General features: G+C 55.6%; 1 protein-coding gene across 2 annotated transcripts in view; it reads right to left on the minus strand.

Moving 5' to 3' along the window:
• The window catches only part of NOS1AP (nitric oxide synthase 1 adaptor protein), a 42,297-nt gene extending 26,980 nt beyond the window's left edge, over nucleotides 1-15,317 (minus strand). For both annotated transcript variants that reach the window (XM_075038377.1, XM_075038376.1), the window contains exons 1-2: nucleotides 15,145-15,317; nucleotides 4,739-4,810 (exon numbers count right to left, since the gene is read on the minus strand). In XM_075038377.1, coding sequence (XP_074894478.1) covers nucleotides 4,739-4,810; nucleotides 15,145-15,249 — 177 coding nt within the window. In that variant the 5' untranslated portion in view covers nucleotides 15,250-15,317. The remainder of the gene's footprint in view (nucleotides 1-4,738; nucleotides 4,811-15,144) is intronic.
• Nucleotides 15,318-16,528: the final 1,211 nt, after the last annotated feature.

Raw genomic sequence — 16,528 nt, forward strand, 5'->3', positions numbered from 1 at the left:
CACTGCCCACCATGCAGGTCCCCTGTGGGCAGCCGGGGCTGGGCTGCCCCCAGGCAGGGCTTATGCATGCAGGGCCAGCTTGCTTTCAAATCCTGCTCCGTTTTATGGCAGGGACGGGCACGATGCTCTTTGTGTGATTGGAAAAAAAAAAAAAAAAAAAAAAAGGCATCATTGTAAATGGCTTAACACTTTTTAAAACTCGCCATGGCAGGAACAGGGGTATCTCAGAAATATTTTAATTAAATGAGCTCAAAATTACACCAGGCACTCTACACAAATAACTGGCCAAATGCATCAATTTTCACACCAGTCCAACTGTGCATGTCGTTTGCAGAGGAGCAAAATCTAGCTTTAAACTAGCTTGTTGAAATTCAGCAATTTTGCCAATTTGCTAAAATAGAGCTCAGCTATGCAAAGCAGCAGAAGTCCCACAAAATCAGATGTACCTGACAGAGTAGGAGGTGTAGAGGAGCTAGATTTTAAAGCGCTTGAAATGTCTCCTTGTTTTGAGCCTGCAAAACTCAGCTGGACACTTCCCAGAAACAGGCTTGCAGAAGACTTCCACAGAAGCAGCTTTTAAGAAGTGCCTATATAGGATTTCATCCCTTCTGGCACCAAAGAAAACCTGGATTAAAGCTACACTCAGCAATCCAAGTAGCAAAAAAAGGATAATTCCAAATTCTCTAGAATGCACCAAGCCCCACCCTGGTAGCACTGGCTGCACTGGAGACATGCCAGGAGCACCGAGAGGAAATCATTTGCATATATTTACATCATGACAACATGAAAAACATAGTTATCATTGTCATTTAGGGCTCCATGTGCTCAACCATTCCGGGGGCGGGGGGGGAGGGAAGAAAGGATGCTCTGCAGCTAGCTCAGGCACTTTAAACTGAAATCTTCAACAACTTATAGTCCTTATGGTTGGGAAGATGCATCAGTTGGGTTCTTGCTCTCCAGTACCATAACACCCTCCTTGGTAACTGCCAGATGTATGATCCATCCCGGACCACTCTCACAAGGTCCCATCCGAATTTCTCAAGCTTTGCCCGTGGCCGGCGCAGAGCAGAAAGAGCACTGTGGCCTCAGGGCTGCTGCTTCCCAGAAGAGCCTGGGCAAGGAACGTTCCCTGGGCTCCCACCAACAGGACAGGCTGGCTGCAGCTTTAACAACCATTTAATTACTGCTGAGCTCGGGACTTTTTGATGTTCAGGTGCCCACGGGTAACTCTCTGGACTTACGGATTGGTTTCTCGCACCTCGCATCCAGATGAGCCAAGGAGCATTTTGAAGGCCAACCTACCCCAGCAGTTTAAGGCACGAAGCAACACAGACTGGGTCACCCTGTTTTGGGATGAGGAGGAAAAGGCGTTCAGTTGTACGAACACAAGCCCAGCCACTTGCCAGGAAAACAAGCCCTGGCCTATTGTATTTATTAGTACTGATGCAACCATCGGTGCTCTGCAGGAAAGCCAGAAGACGTAGGCTTTGGAGGAAAGCTGCAGCAAACGCTCATAAAATTGCTGTCCAAGTGCATCCTTGGCACGGCTAATGTCCTGTTCCACCGAGTCCTTTCAGGGCCAGGGATCTGCACCAAGACGCAGAGCAAGACGGGGCTGTGTCCCCAGCAAGCCCAGCCGACACAGGCAGGAAAAGCGGGAAGGCAGAGGCAGCCCTCCCCTTCCCTCCTCGCCCCGAGCTGTGGGAATCCCGGGAATTCTCCAACATCCTCCTGCTTTTGGACAGAAACCTTCCCTCCGGCCAGCACCGCGAGGATGCCCACGCCACCGCCAGCCCTTCAGCAGGGTGGGAGGAAGGGGATGGCATCCCTGCCCTGCAATACCGACCCCCTGTATAAAGTCCATCTCAACCTAGATCCACAAAAAGGACCAGATTTGGGCTTAATATATACATCTTGGTCTGGTGGAGCCGTTCTGCCCACAGCTGTTGCTCTGCTTTGCTCTCAGGAGAGCAGCACCAGGCCGGCAGAGCCCAGCCAGGGCAGGAATCCCAGCAATGCCGGCTATGCCGTGTCCTCCTCTTTGCCCCCAAAGGGTCAGGTCTCCATCAAAACAAGAAGCCGGGATCGGCCAGGCCCACGGCACTTGCCCTCCAAGCCCCAACTGCCTGGGAGGAGAGGGGAGACAGGGCTGCAGGAGCTGCGGCTGCTCGTAGCCCCGTCCCTCCCCGCTCCCAGCCCAGCGCAGGCAGTTACGGGGGGCTTCCAGGACGCTGTCCCCCTTGGGACCCCCACTGTCAGGCAGGGTGCTTCCTTACTTCATCGCAGGATCATTTTTTTTATCGTTTAGTAAATAGAGGCAAAGCCCAGCGAGCAGCTTAGGGCGAAGGCAGCACTGAGAAAGGGGAGTTGTAGTGGCAAGGGGACGGCAAGGGTCCCCCTCCCTCACCAGCAGCCACTAATTCAGAACAATTGGGGACACAGCACTTTCCCCCTAAATGAGGGACTGCAATAAAAACCACACAAACCTCAGGGTCAGCAGCTGCTTCACACATCACAGGCAGAACCGCTGCAGCTTGCACTTGAAGATCTCCCATCGCTTGCTTTCTGTGCCTAAATAAGCTGCTTCTTCCTCTGGTTTCCCCACGCCAATATTTTGGGATTACTTTATTCCTTAAAGAACACAAATTCTCCTCTGCTTTAAGAAGGTCACGCATTCCTTGACCTCCAGCCAAACTGAAACCAGCCTCCAGCGCCCAGCCCAGCCAGCAAATGCCCTTGCAATGCCGCCGTAATGACTTGCTGCTGGGTGCAAGGCCAGCGCAAAACATGGGAAACCAGGGAAGGGCTATACGTGTAAACTAACCAAACAAACCGTCCTGGCATCGTCTTCACAAACAGCACCCCACGACAAATAAAGAGACAGTAAAAGTCTCTCTGGCAGATCTGATCTGCAAAATCATAGCCTTTCCATGACTTGCATCTCTCCTGTCTTACGCTAGATCAAGGAAGCCTGAGCACATGTTTCAAGCACATCATTCACCATGAGAAATCATTATTTTACCCTAATTTGTGTCCTTTCCCCACCATTCAGAGCTTTATAAACTTAAGCGTAGTCTAGAAAATTTATTTATATTGGTCAACCAGGAAGTTTTAGTGTTGTTTTTTCCCTAGGGTTTATTTAAACCCTCAGAGTTGTGGCAGTCCTCCCACACTGATGTGGAGTTACGTGATTCTGGGGCTGGAGCTGCTTTCTTTCAAAAGTCTTATCTTGAAAGGCAGGAGAGGAAACAGCTGTTTATAAGAGCTCTTGACAGCATAACAGTTGTTCTGTCCCAAACCTTGTTGGGAACCAGGGTGAGCGAACCTAATGCCATAAAGGACTTCTCAACTTGTGCACCAGACACAACATTAACATTAATTAAGAGGACAGGGCAGCGGGTAGGAAAGCTGTTGAGAAAAGCCCACAAACTATTTACACCCTGAAAGTTTGAAACAGAAGAGCTTTGCAGTCTGTGTCCTTGGGCTATGATGCTCCTCCTCTGGCAATAAGAAAAGAGAAAATGAGATTATAGCAAGAGTCCGCAGGAGGGGTTGAGAGAGGAGCAGGGCAACAGCCAAGCCCGGACAGGGCTGCTCAGCCACACGAGCAGGTCCGGTGCTTACGGGATCCCACGAGGCCACCAGAATGACAGCTCATCCATTACTCAACGTCCCTGCCAGCATCCTCAGCTCCTTCCAGTTAAGAGTGTTATTTCCAGGAGAGAGCCATCCCTGGAAGACAGGGCAGACCCCTCGCTGTGACCCACGGAGCAGACCAAATTACCTGCGCCGGTGGCCACGCCGGCCACGTACGTCAGACCGAGGTCCAACCATCGCCCAAAGGGCTGTCGCGTGCACCGAAGAGCAGTCCGGCTCCTGCCGTTTTCAGCCGGGGGGGCAGCGAGCTCGCCGGGTGTGTGGTTTGCTCACGTCCCAGCCTGCCCTTGAACACCTTCCAGTTGCACAGGCGAGAGGCCAGGGAGCAAAAGAAAAGCTCCTCTCCTGGCTATCGGCCAAGCATTATATGGCGAGAGCACCCCGTATCCTGACTATAAGTAGTTTGGGAAGCCAGATGACTTCATTACCAGCTGACATCCCCTGACCTACTCACTGTTAAAACAAGCTCGCTGCTGGCCGGCCCCAGAGCTCATTACTCAACACTTTAATTTGCACATTGCCATTTACCGGGCACTAAACTGGCATATCCAGGCAGCACCCGAATTTTCACACAGCTGTAGTGCTTATGCAAGCGGTAAAACACAACCATGCCTCTTCCACAAGTAGTTTGCTGTTACTTTTGAATCGGAACTGACACGCAAGGACATCCTCCGAATCGCAGACACGCTACGGTTTCCATCCAGTGCCGGCAGCCCCACGTCCCGCACCCACCTTCCACCCCAGGCTCCGCCATGGGACGCAGCACCACGGGCACAGAGACGATCCTGCTACCGCTTGGGCTGCGGCTAACCCCAGCCACCGCACACGGGATGCCTGGGTACCGCGGGGGACAGCCAGCGCTGGGGATGCTGCAAACGCGACGGTGCGGCACACGAAATTTGCAGGCGTCGCCCCTGGGTTACGCGGAGATCTCAATGGAGAGAGGGACGGTGAAAAATACAGGGTTATGAATAACCTGGAGGACAGGACTTATGCAAGAGAAGGCTGTAAGAGGAGATGGAGGAGTGCTGCCCCCGCCACCCCGATGCAGAAGAAGAAGGAGCATCCTCGCCGTGCTCACCCTGATCCGCCGCATGGCCGTCACGATCTCCACCCGGCTGTTTGGCCGTGGCACATCCAGGCTTCCGATGTACTGGAAGGAAAGAAAGAGCAGATTAGTCGAGTTTCCACGGCACTGGAAACCTCATGGTCCCACCGCGGCCTCGATGGCATCGCTGGAGGGAACCCAGGGTCACTTTTGGGGAACAGGCGGCGTTTTGCCCACTGCACCCGAAGCCTTGCACGCCTCCCACCACGAAGCTGTTCCCTCACCACAATGTTTCAAGGATTCAGCAGCCCTTATTTGCTGGCCTCATTCATCTATGCCATGATCAAAGTACGCAGGTATAAGCCAATATCCCCTTGGCTGCACTGAGTCATCTACTATAGACCTAGATATTGGAATATCCCTAAAATAGCTTGGGCAACCTGTCCTGTGACAGGCCCTTCACTGCTTAATTACAGCCCTGCCAAACCCTCGGCTGTTTTTGCAGTGATGCTGAGCCTCCAGGCCAAGCCTCCAGAATAAAGGAGCCGCTTTGCTATTCAAAGGGGACCAAAGGCAGCGCCACTGCGACCCAGCACGGAGAGATGCCGAACAAAACCTTTTTTAAAAATAAAATGGAAGAGGGCAGATTCAGAAGAAGGATCAGAAAACAGACAAGCAACGAAGAGTCAATGCTGAGCACTAAAAACATGTAGTTAGAAGAAAAGCATTTTGAGTCTATTTACTAGCCCCCTGTGCTCCCACGCTTCATCTCGACATGAGCGCTGACGTAACCCTCCGCAGCGCAGCGCAGGCACCGACCTCGGCAGGGCTACGTGTTCCTGTGAATACGGCCATAACCTTCGCCAACAACACGAAAACCCAGGTCACTGGTTCCGAGCACCAGCGCCGAGACGGGTGCTTGAACGGCTGAACACGTGCTAAGGGTCACCGTACAGGCAGAGCCCGCGGAGAGCGGTTATTTCTCACCCAGCACCGCTGCGGGACTCCCGGCTCCTCTCCGCTGGGATGCTTCTGCCACCTCTATCGAGGGCACAGCACGGGGGCTGCGTGACCACACCTGGGCTTTCTGCGGGCATGCTGTCCCAGAGAGCCCTCCGTGCTAGCCCTCTTTGCCCGCACCCCAAAATCCACGAGCCCACCCGCTCGGCGAGGCCGTCCCCAGCGGCACGGCTCCCGCCCCGGGGCGCAGACGAAGGCAGGCGTCCAGCGACAGGCACCGGGCAGTCGGTGCTGAGAGTAGATGCGAAGAGAGAGGATATAAAAATAAACACCAAACAGCTGGCATGATCGTCACGTGCTGAGCAGGCTGCCACGGTGCAGGGCAGCTTTATGTAACCGGGAATTAAAGCCCACGATGAACGCCGTCGGCAAAGGCGGCGTTAACTGCCCAGACCCCAACCGCTGAACGCCCAACTGCAAAAAGCACAGGTCTTGATAAGTTTTCAGTCGCATCCCCTAAACACAGCCTTCCCACTCCCTTCAAAGGTTCAGGTCATATTAATAGAGGCATCTTTGACATCAATCGATTCCCTTTTCTTATATAAAGTCTGAAAACCATCAGTAAAAAGGAGGAGGCAAGGAGGAGGGCTGAGGCAGCCAGAGCCCTGGGCACGCTGTCACCGTGCAGCACGTAAAGAAGAAACCTTTCTCCATCTTCCCCTGCCAGGCAAACGTCTCAGCTGCACAGCACCTCTCCCACCAAGCCTCCCCACGCTGCTCTTCTGCCGGGGACCCCCAGCACTGCTTCCCGCTCACCTGCAAGGGAGACTTTTTAGCTTGAATTCTAAGAGGGACAGACTTCTGCTAGCAAAGGGGACAGCCAGAGGATGCCTACCTTCTTCCAGTTATTCCCAACAGCATGAGGTCACTGCCACCGGCGGGGTAATTGCCGTCCTTCTCCCTGCGTTTTCCTTGCACAAGCGAGCGCGGAGTACAGCCACGTGCAAGGACAGGGCAAGGGGTGGCAGCTATCAGCTGGGCAGGAGACAGCCCCGTCCACAGCTGGCTCCCACGGCCACATGAATCCGAGCAATGCCAACCTTCTGGCTGATGACCACAACCTCGGCCAGCAGCAACGCTCCGTCACGCCTGTAATTGCGTGTGCGAGACTGTCAGGGCCGGGCTGCCCCATAAGCAAGCGATGGAGCAGAAACCAGACACCACCTTGGACCTCTTTGGATGGCCCTCCTGGAAAACTGCACCAGCAATAGGAACTGTCTTGATGCTGACCTGTCGATGCCCCTTTATTCAGCTATTCCCCTCCAGCCCATGCTTGTGAGCACCCGAACCAAGGGGCTCAGGTCACAAACCATGCAGGATTCGCCTCTGCTCCCAAACCCAGGCTCCACGGCATCCTGCCGGCATCCCCCATCCCGTGGGAGCGTACCCCAGCAGAGCCCATGGCACCTCCAGCCCTGACGTGGGCTCACTTCACACAATTACTGTGCTCACAGCTCCGATAACACCCACTTCTCCCTCCACTCCGGAGGCAGGTATTTTTTTGCACGTTTCATAAAACTCAACAGATGGACAAAGTCTCCCCAGATTATTTTTGTCTTCAGGGCAAAAATCACATGTGGGAACTGCACTGCAGAGGAGGAGCCCTTCACAATGTGATGAGCATCCCCCAAAAATGTGGACTTGGAGGTCAGCCTTTCAGCTAAACTATTATTTCCCAGGCAAGGAGTGGAGATGGCCTGAGAAACCACCCATATTTACTAGTGATTTGCAGGCAATAAGTGCACTGAGGGCCACTCCTTCTCTGCTCTCCTCCAGCCCTCCTACTCCCAGCACCAACTTTCATTTTGGGAAGAGCTGTGGGGGAAAAGCAGGCGAGGCAGAGGTGAGGATGGGCAAAACAGCTGGAGCCTGCGGGGTGCAGGGCTCCCCCATCATCCCACCCCAACGCTGAGACCCAGCTCCCTCCTCCCAGGGCAGGAGCCCCAGGGACCCCCGAGCATGGGGGGGTCTCAGATCCCAGGCATAGACTTTTGCCTTCCTTTAAAATCCACGTGCCCCAAGTGAAGTGCCAGGCGTGGTGGTGGCTTCCAGGGCTTGGACCAGCATCTGTGCCAGCATCCGTGCCAGCAGGTCGACCCCACAGGAAAAGGAGGCAGCGGGGCCGGGGCTCAGCCCAGGGAGGAGAAAGGAAGGCGCCCGAGACAAAAGGAAGGAAAATAAAGCTGTGTGAAAGAGAGCTGACAAAGAAAATAAACCCATGAAAGAACCCACCCTCTCCAAGCCCCCGGGAACCAAAGAGGAGGAGGAGGAAACCATATGCACACATGCAGGACGCAGCTTTCCCAAATAATTGCCTCCAGATCCGTAGCCCCACCACCCTGCAGGCGGACGGGGCGGGGGGGGGGCAGAGGGGGAGCCCCCCCACCTGCACCCAAGAGCCAGGCGGGATTAGGGGGTCACCGATCCCCACGCTCTGAAGGTGGGGAACACGCCTGGCTCAGTGGGGAGGGCAGTCCCAGGCAGCCCCCTCCTCCTCAGCCCAATTAGGAGGAGAAAGGCCACCCGCTTGGAGCGCCAGTGAATGGGCAGCCAAGGGGGTCCCTCCTGGAACGAGGCACTCTGGCAACCCCACAAAGGCAGCCCTCGCATTGCAAACAGCCAGCACGGGCAGGCAGGCACGAAGTACCTGTTTTGCAGGGTGCTTTCGGTCCCCCGCACGCCCTGCTGCTCCTCATCCCCCACGTGTGGGACTCGGTCTTCCATCGGTCCATCCCCAGCCCCTGGGAAAGGGCAGCCCCAGCTCCCTGCCACGGCACGGACTTGGTGGCCGTCACCCATCGGGCTTCTTGGCACCCAAAAGGGAGGTGGCTTACTGTCCCCCTGCCATGCAAACAGGCTCCCCTGTCCGTCCCAGGCACGGTTGGAAGGGGCCTCTAGACACAGCCCACACCACGCACCCTCTGCCCATGGCTTACGAAAGACTTGCCCAATTCAGGGAAATACCAGCCCTCCCCAGGCCAGAGGGAAAAAAACCCAAGAAAACAAAGGAGAGCATTTTGCCAAAGCAACGTTTGCACAAGTCACTCCGTTTCTCATTTTTCCTTGAGGTTGTTTAATATTGCTCATTTTCTGCTCTGCCAGAAATGAATTTTCTGGAGAAGGTGCTTTTTCCTTGGCAGCAGGTGGCAGATATTTTCAGAAAACCGAAGGCCCATCGCATCCCTGACAGGGGGACACTTCCAGAGGGTGCGGATGAGAACCCTTGTGGGTGGCGGGCAGCGGCGGGCAGCGAAAGCCTTTCCGGAGAGGAGCTGCCGCCTTCCCCAGGGAGACACGCTGCTGCTCTGCCAGCCTGATAACTGCGTGCAAAGGTCAGGGCTGAATCATACCCAACTTACAGTGGAGCCTACATTGGCTGGCTGCCGGGTTTCCAGCTTCGAAAGCTGTCCCCGAGTTAGGGAGCTTGCCACGGATGAAGAGCCGCTGGTTCTGCAGAGGAGCTACAGGCAGGCAGGCAGCAGGGCAGCGCAGGGAGAAGACACACGCTGGCACCAACGCCAGGCTGGGGCATCGCACCGTGGGCTACGCAGCCGTCCTCGGGGCCGGGAGAGCCTCGTTGGAACAGGCGATCCCGCGCCCAGGCTGGGGAGGGGTTACTGGAGGTACTGGCAGCCGTGTGGAAGGCATCAGATACGGGGTGTGAGGGTCCTGAGGTTTCTGAAGAGTCCAGGGTGGCGTGAGGCCACACCGGGTGCTGGGACATCAGCCCCGTGACACACGGCTGTGCCACGAAGCAAGGGCCAAAGTGCTCGGGCACCAGCGCCCAGCCAGGCACCCTGAGCGCAGAGATTCGAAATCTCTTATTTCCCCAGTGTCTGGGGCAACACCCAGCCTCTCTGCAGCCTGGCTGATAAGGGCTCCTCCCAGGGCTGCTGTGGTCAGGGAAAGCAAGGAGAAATCCAATTCCTGGGACTTTTGCTGTCCCGGTACTCCCACTCTCCCACGCGCAGCCTTCACCCGGGGAAGCCACGGGGCCGGGCTGGCACGGCCCCAGCTCTGCCCTGCACCCCAGGAACACCCAGCCTTGCTGGAAGGAAAGGGGGGAAGTTTACTCAGACTGCGGTGGTGTGGGCTCAGAGGCCAAAAGGGACGGAAAAGTCGGGATGCCAGCTGACTTCCATGGAAAAAAGCCTTGGCTTTCCAGCCTGAGCCCAGAGGCGGGTGCAGCAGGCTCTCTGCTGAGCTGGAGGGCTCCAGCCCTGCCCAGTCCTCCCTTAGCGGGGCTCTGCACCCTGAGGACACCAGGGTGCATCCAGCCCTGGGAGCCAGGTAGTTTAAGGCAGCATGTCGGACCTGTCCAGAGCTCCGTAACCAGGCAGTGGGCATCAATATAGGGGCACCTCACACCAGGCAGCACCGGTCAAGCTGATGCCCTAAGGATATTACTGCTTACCTGCCTGCTGATCCTAGAAACGCTTGCGTTGCCTATGAGCTACGTGGGGACTCGAGTGCCTACAACGCACAGCGCTGGGGGTCCCAAGACAAGACCCCAGCACCCACCAGAGCCACGTGCACCACACGCCCCCCTCCCCTCTCACCGGCCGAAACGGGACTCGTGCAATAAGGGGAGACACCTTTGCAGCAGGATGCGGTCCTGCAGCAGGGCCACTGGGACGCAGAGCAAGTGGGTGCAGCAGGAGAGCTGACATTTTCCCATGCCAATGACGCAGGGCTGTCCACTCGCCCCATTTCCATACCCCACGCTGCCCGCAGCTGCCCCCCCACGCAGGGGCTGAGCTCCCCGCACTTCCAGCCTTAACAGGTGTCCGTGTATGGGATGTGCGAGACCGGAGCGTTTCAGCAGGCAGAAAGCAGGGTTGGGAGCATCCCACCCCCGTCGCTTCTTCCTCGGGACCTTCTGGCATCTGCCGAGCCTGCGAGCTGCCTTCCCGGTACCCACAGTCTGGGCACACACGGCTTTGCCAAATCCCAGCAGAGTTTTTTGGTTTTTTTTGCTAAGAGCTTCGCTAGGCAGCCTGTGAACTGACTTCACAAGCATGGCAGAAATATGCCACCGTTTCAGACGAGAACTTTTGTGGCACTTGGGAAGGTTATTTATAGCCTTGAGCAAGCAATCCTGGGCTACATCACACTGCAGCTTTGCTCCGGTCTGAGCAGCCCTGACAGAGCACACCGTACTCGAGAGCTGCCAGTACAAACAGCCCCCAAATAAAGCTGCCAAGCCTCTCCCAGCCAGCTAAAGAGGTGCAGAGCTTCACACAACCTGTCTCTGGCTTCGCAGCCCTCCAGGAGAGGGAACCTTGCTGGGAAGGGAGCCTGAAGCAGAGGAGAGGAAACTGAAGACCTCGATCCGAGCTGCCTGCAACTCAACTTACCTCAAATGCTTTTACGTACGGCCCTTAAATACATAAAAATATACACAAGAGTGGAAACATACATGCATTTGCTGCTTAGTGTTCACCTGAGGCTATAATTATTTTTATGATAAAGGATTTATCCTTGCAGCAACCAGCAGGCTCTGCCAGTGCTCACAGCCTTGGGAAGGGTGGCAGGCAGGTGAGCTGGAGGGATTCGCAGGAAGGGACATACTGGATCAGACTAAAATCTCCTTCATGTCCCATCTCCAAACATAGACAGCAGCAGATGCTCCGTTCAACTTCAGTTTCCCACGCACAAAAGCGGAGAAAAGTACTGAGAAACATGAAAAAAAAAAAAAGCCTGCTTGCCAAGATCCCTTATGGGAAAAAAAAAACCACCCCAAACCCACCACCCAAACCCAAAAAAACCACCTGCTGCCCAGAAGAACAGCAATCCTCCCAAACCTCCAGGCCCACATTTATCTGCGAACGGGTCCGGTATGAGGAACACCAGGTTTCAGCACGTCTTGTCGCAGCCCACGGCAGTCCTGGACTGCAGGCGGTGGGTCTGCCCGAGGACCAAGGTTTGCTCAGACAGCTCCTTCTCCCCTCGCCTGCAGATGGGGGAGTAGCAAAGAGGGTCCTTGCACCCATCTGCCCCTTCATTGGGAACCAGGTACATTAGGGAACAGTGAATGGATTAATGAGTCTCGGGACTGAAGGTTTAACAGCTGTTTCCAAATAATGGGTATTTGGTAGGTGGGACCTTGCTCTGGACCACAAGACCGCCAGGGCAGGAGGAGAGCTCAGCCCAGCGAGCTCCCAAAAGAGGCTTTAATGACAGGAGCCCAGAACGGGCTTCCCTGTGTGAACCCAGCAGCACCCCTGCACTTGAACAGATGGGGGATCTGGCACTCCAATGCAGGCTCCACCACCCCGTTTAATTCCCTCTACATGCTGACCTCTCCGGAGGCACTGGAGTAGCCTGAGTCATGATTTCTGATTGCGCAGAGTCGCTGGTGTTGCGCAAGGTGGCCCTTGGGTTTTGTCCTGCAGCACCAAGGCTTTTGGGAAGATAAGGATTAAGCTCGCATCCCCTCCTCCTCATCCCGACTGGAGGAGCTGCTCTGGGTGGAGAGGTGGAGGAGGACAGGAGGCGTCTTTACTCTCTACATACCCATTTATTTAACCAGAAAACCACCGCACAAGGGGGAACTTCTGGCCGCTCCCCTGCGCCATGCTGCAGCTCCCGGCTCTTTCATCCGAACGCTTCAGCTAACCCAAGAGGCCAGGCTTTTGATTTTATTCAACAATTCAGACCACAAAACGCAGAAGAAAACAAATGCCCTGCCTCCCCTCAGAGCCAGCTCCTCCAATTCCCAGCAGCCTGGCCGAGGTGCCTCCGGGACACAGAGGGGTTTGGTGCCAAGAGAGTGGCCAATGAAAACAGATCTAAAAGTGTGAAATGTATTACTATTCCTGAGAAGATGGAGTGGGATTTTCCAGCTATTGGATTTATCTCCAGAAAATGGATTAACATAATCCTTAGAGGACACTTCGCTCAGACTCGGTGTCCCCCATGCCAGAGCATATGGCTGCAAGTGGCCTCAGTGGGGATGAGCAACACAAGTCTCCTGACAGCATCGCATGTGACAGCACCGCTTGCTTCAGAGCAAGTCCATCGCTCTGTGCTTGAAAAAGGGCGCAAATCCTGACTGCCCATGGCCACCCACCCTGGGATGCCGGGACTCCCTGGGAAAAGAGACAAGGGGAACAGCAGCACAGATGCCAGCAGCTACTGATGAACCAAAACACGCGCTACATCCGCTACATGTGCCATTTCAAGACAGCAGCAGACAGTGTAGGTCTGAGTGTAAAAATAAAATTAAAAATTAAAAGAATACATCAGCACATACCGACCCAGGTTCACGTTACCCCCCTGCAGTGAGCCCCAAGCAAGCTTGTCAGGAATCCCAGGCTGCCAGAGCAAAGAGCACTGATCCAGCTGCCGAGGGCTGTAACACCGGGATCCCCACCGCCCGCGCTATCAGCAATCCCAGGAGGCTTCTAGGAGACAGGCACACGAGTCCCGGCGCCCCAGATGAGCATTTTTCTTCTTTAATCTTCCCCCAAAGTTCCGCTCTAAATCAGAGTTCCTCATTTTTGTGACTCGCACTGGGTGCCTGGCCAAAACAAGAGCTGTGCGGGTTTAAGCTCTCGGGATTCTTGGGGATAAAAGGAACTAAAGGAGTGTAAGCATTTAATTAATCTCTAGCAATCTAATAAAAGGATGGAGTAATTGCCTAAGCCATCTGCATTCTGCATCTGGCATCAGGGGCTGCTGGAGAAACCCACAAATTTGGAAGCTGGGTTTCGTACGGATTCTGCTTGGCATTAACGCGTCCTACAGGATACAAAATAAGAGAAAGAGGAGCTAACAAAGACTAATATGGACCAGCCCATTAATGCAGCCAGACCAGCAGCATGGAAAAGAGATGAGCCGTGAGCAGACCGAGGGAAAACTGAAGCCCTATCCCACTCCTCGCCCCCCAAGCCAGGCCACCCAAACCTGGCATGGAAGAGGCACGTGGGATTTAGAAGGGGAGATGCTTTGTAGCCTCCCCGCAGGTGAGGGGTAAGCAGGTGCTGGCAGTAAAACAGCAGTCGGCTCCAATAATCCAGGAGCAAAAGGCTGCAAAGCTGAATTTGAACAGTCTTTCCCAGGAAACAGTTGCAAAGCAGGTTTAAGTTTGCTCCATAAACAACTCCTCTGCTGTTTTGCTCTCTGCAGCACGGTGCCTGCCATCGGGCAGGCAATGGCCTCTGCAGAGGAACCCTCCCAGCCCTGAGAAAAGAGGGAAAATAACACTTTGACACCCTCCAACGAGCAGCAGCCTTGCCCCCAGGGCACTGCACACAATTAGATGCCAAATCTGTGATTTTTTTTTTCCCCTGCCAGCACATGCGCTCCGAGGACAACGGCGTGCGACACATGTCTGCCTCCCTGCCACTCAGAACTGTTTTACACCAGGTTTTTTTCCAAGTCAACCTCACCTGAGCGTCTCATCAGCGTGGTAACTGTATCTTCAGGAAAAGCAAAGGGGGCAGGATTTTATGTTTCCCCTTTTCAAATTTCATGGCCAGCTACTTCCCAGTGCTCTGCCAACCGGTGCTACCTGCTCGGGGCCGGGCAACGCGGACGGGTAGCTTGGCTTTTTCCCAGCCTGCTGCGAGATCGCAAGCACTCAGCCTGTGGGAAGCCACAGCCTAAGCGGAGTAAGAGACTAAGAGGTCCCAACGGAAAAAAAAAAGAGCGTTTCCTGCCAAATCCACTACTAAGAATGGTTTATATCTGCAAGGAGAAATAGCAAGCTTTTATTTCAGGCAGGCGGCCCTGACCTCTTGCACCGCGCCACAAACGGCACACAGTTCCTCCGTCCGCTCACACCCTGAATTTATCCCACTTACAGCAGCACCAGGGTACAAGGCATCCTGCAGACACCAACCGTGTCCCCCATCACACCGGCACTCCAGCATTACTCACAGCGCTGGAAAAGCGGAGCAAAACCCAAGCCCTCGTCTCATTCCCAGGAAGACGCACACAATCCCTGGCTCTCCGGGGCTAACGTCCCCAAGTGACACCGTGCAGAGCCACGAAGGGACGCAGGACCAAGGAGGGGGACGCAGGACCAAGGAGGGGGGACGCAGGACCAAAGGGGGGGGACGCAGGACCAAAGGGGGGGGACGCAGGACCAAAGGGGGGGGGACGCAGGACCAAAGGAGGGGATGCTCGGATGAAGCAGCAGGGTGACTCCGCTCCAACCTACCCCATCCCACCAGCTTGGACATCCTTACGGGACGGGTGGGAAGCCTCACCCAACTCTTTGCAGCCGAGTTTAGGGGAGAGCAGGCAACGCCAACGGGAAAGGGCTCCCGGGGAAAGGGAGAGAAAACCCACGGCTAGGCGAAAAGAGAGCCGGAAAACAGGGAAGCCCGGAGGGTTGGGGTACGAGGGTTGGGGTACGAGGGTTGGGGCAGGGATCCCCCCCTCCCCGGACCCCCTCCGCGCCCACTCCCCACCTTGGCCTCGAAGCAGATGCCGTGCTGGAAGGCGTCCTCGTTGTGCAGGGGGATGCGGAGGTCGTGCCGATCGTCCACCAGGTTATACTTGGACTTGGCGGGCATGGCGGCCCCGCGGTGGCCGGGCTGCCCCTTGCAGCGCGCCCGGCCCCGGCCCCGGCCCCGGCCCCGCCGCCGCCGCCGAACCTCCGCCCCCCGCCGGCCCCGGGGCGGGGACGCGCCGCCGCGGAGCAGCGGAGGAAGGACGGGGAGAGGCGGGGGCTGCCTGGGAACGCGGGGCTGAGCACCGTTCCCTCCGCTTTCGGCCAGCGGGGAGGGGTAGGGAAGCGTTAATCAATGAGGAGGACCCGAAAGGGGCGCTAGGGGAAGGGAGCGCTGACATCTAGTGCGCTGGGTAGGGTCTGCAGGCCGGCCTCGCTGAAGTTTTAAAAATTAAAAAAAAAAAAAGGAAAATAAAAAAAAAAAGCTTTGCAAGTGGTCGCGGTGAAGGGGGGCAGCTGAGCGGTGGGGGAACGCTGGGGGTTTGGGAGAGGGGCCTGAGAAACGCATCTCTCCTGGGGGGGAGAGCCTGGGCTGCTGCAAACGCTCGGGTCAACGAACTCTGTATCCAACCCTTTGTATCGACACCAGGCACGATGGAAATCAAGTGAGCTGGAGGTGAAAAAAAATCTCCATCTTGTGCTTAAGGAAAGGCCAGTCCCTGTGACCAGACCAGACCCCGCTGTGCTCTACCTTACGAAAGCCCTGAAGGCTGTGACTCCGCTCCCCCGCGCACCCAAAGCACCCCAGAGTGGCTTTCCAGATGCGCAGGGATCCGCTCACGTAGCTCTGACTGCAGGTCCAGGCTGTTTCACCCCTTACCCTCACGCACATAGTGCACCCTCAGGTAGGGCTCCATCCCTCGGTGTTTTAACACCCACCATAGCAGCCGCGAAGCTCATCGCGCCGCAGCGTGGCTGAAGAGCTCACACAGGCCTTCACACATCGGAGGCACCGCTTGGGACAAGCCTTTCCCGGGGCAGACACATCCCCCTGCTCCACAATTCCCAAAGCCCTTGCCTTGCTCTGTTTGCATGGTTCTACACGCCGGAGCATATTTCCCTCGCGTGCCTCAGGTTTCTAAATGACTGCAATGCAAACAGCGGTGCTAGCTGTTGACCCTTCCCTGGGCATAACAGATTCAGGGTCATTGATTTTTTCAGACTGAATCGATGTGGTGAAACTTCCTTTGAGTTTATAACATAGTTCAGAGCCAGCCACAGCCACAGTGCTTCAGCTGCAGCTGAAAAATTATCGTTTCTCCTCAAAGTGGAATGGGCTTTCCACCCACCCCAGAGGCTCAAATAATGACAGGCTGGGCACAGACAATTACAGGACATCAGCT

Source organism: Buteo buteo, chromosome 10 (assembly GCF_964188355.1).
Source record: "Buteo buteo chromosome 10, bButBut1.hap1.1, whole genome shotgun sequence".
Classification (NCBI taxonomy): Eukaryota; Metazoa; Chordata; class Aves; order Accipitriformes; family Accipitridae; genus Buteo; species Buteo buteo.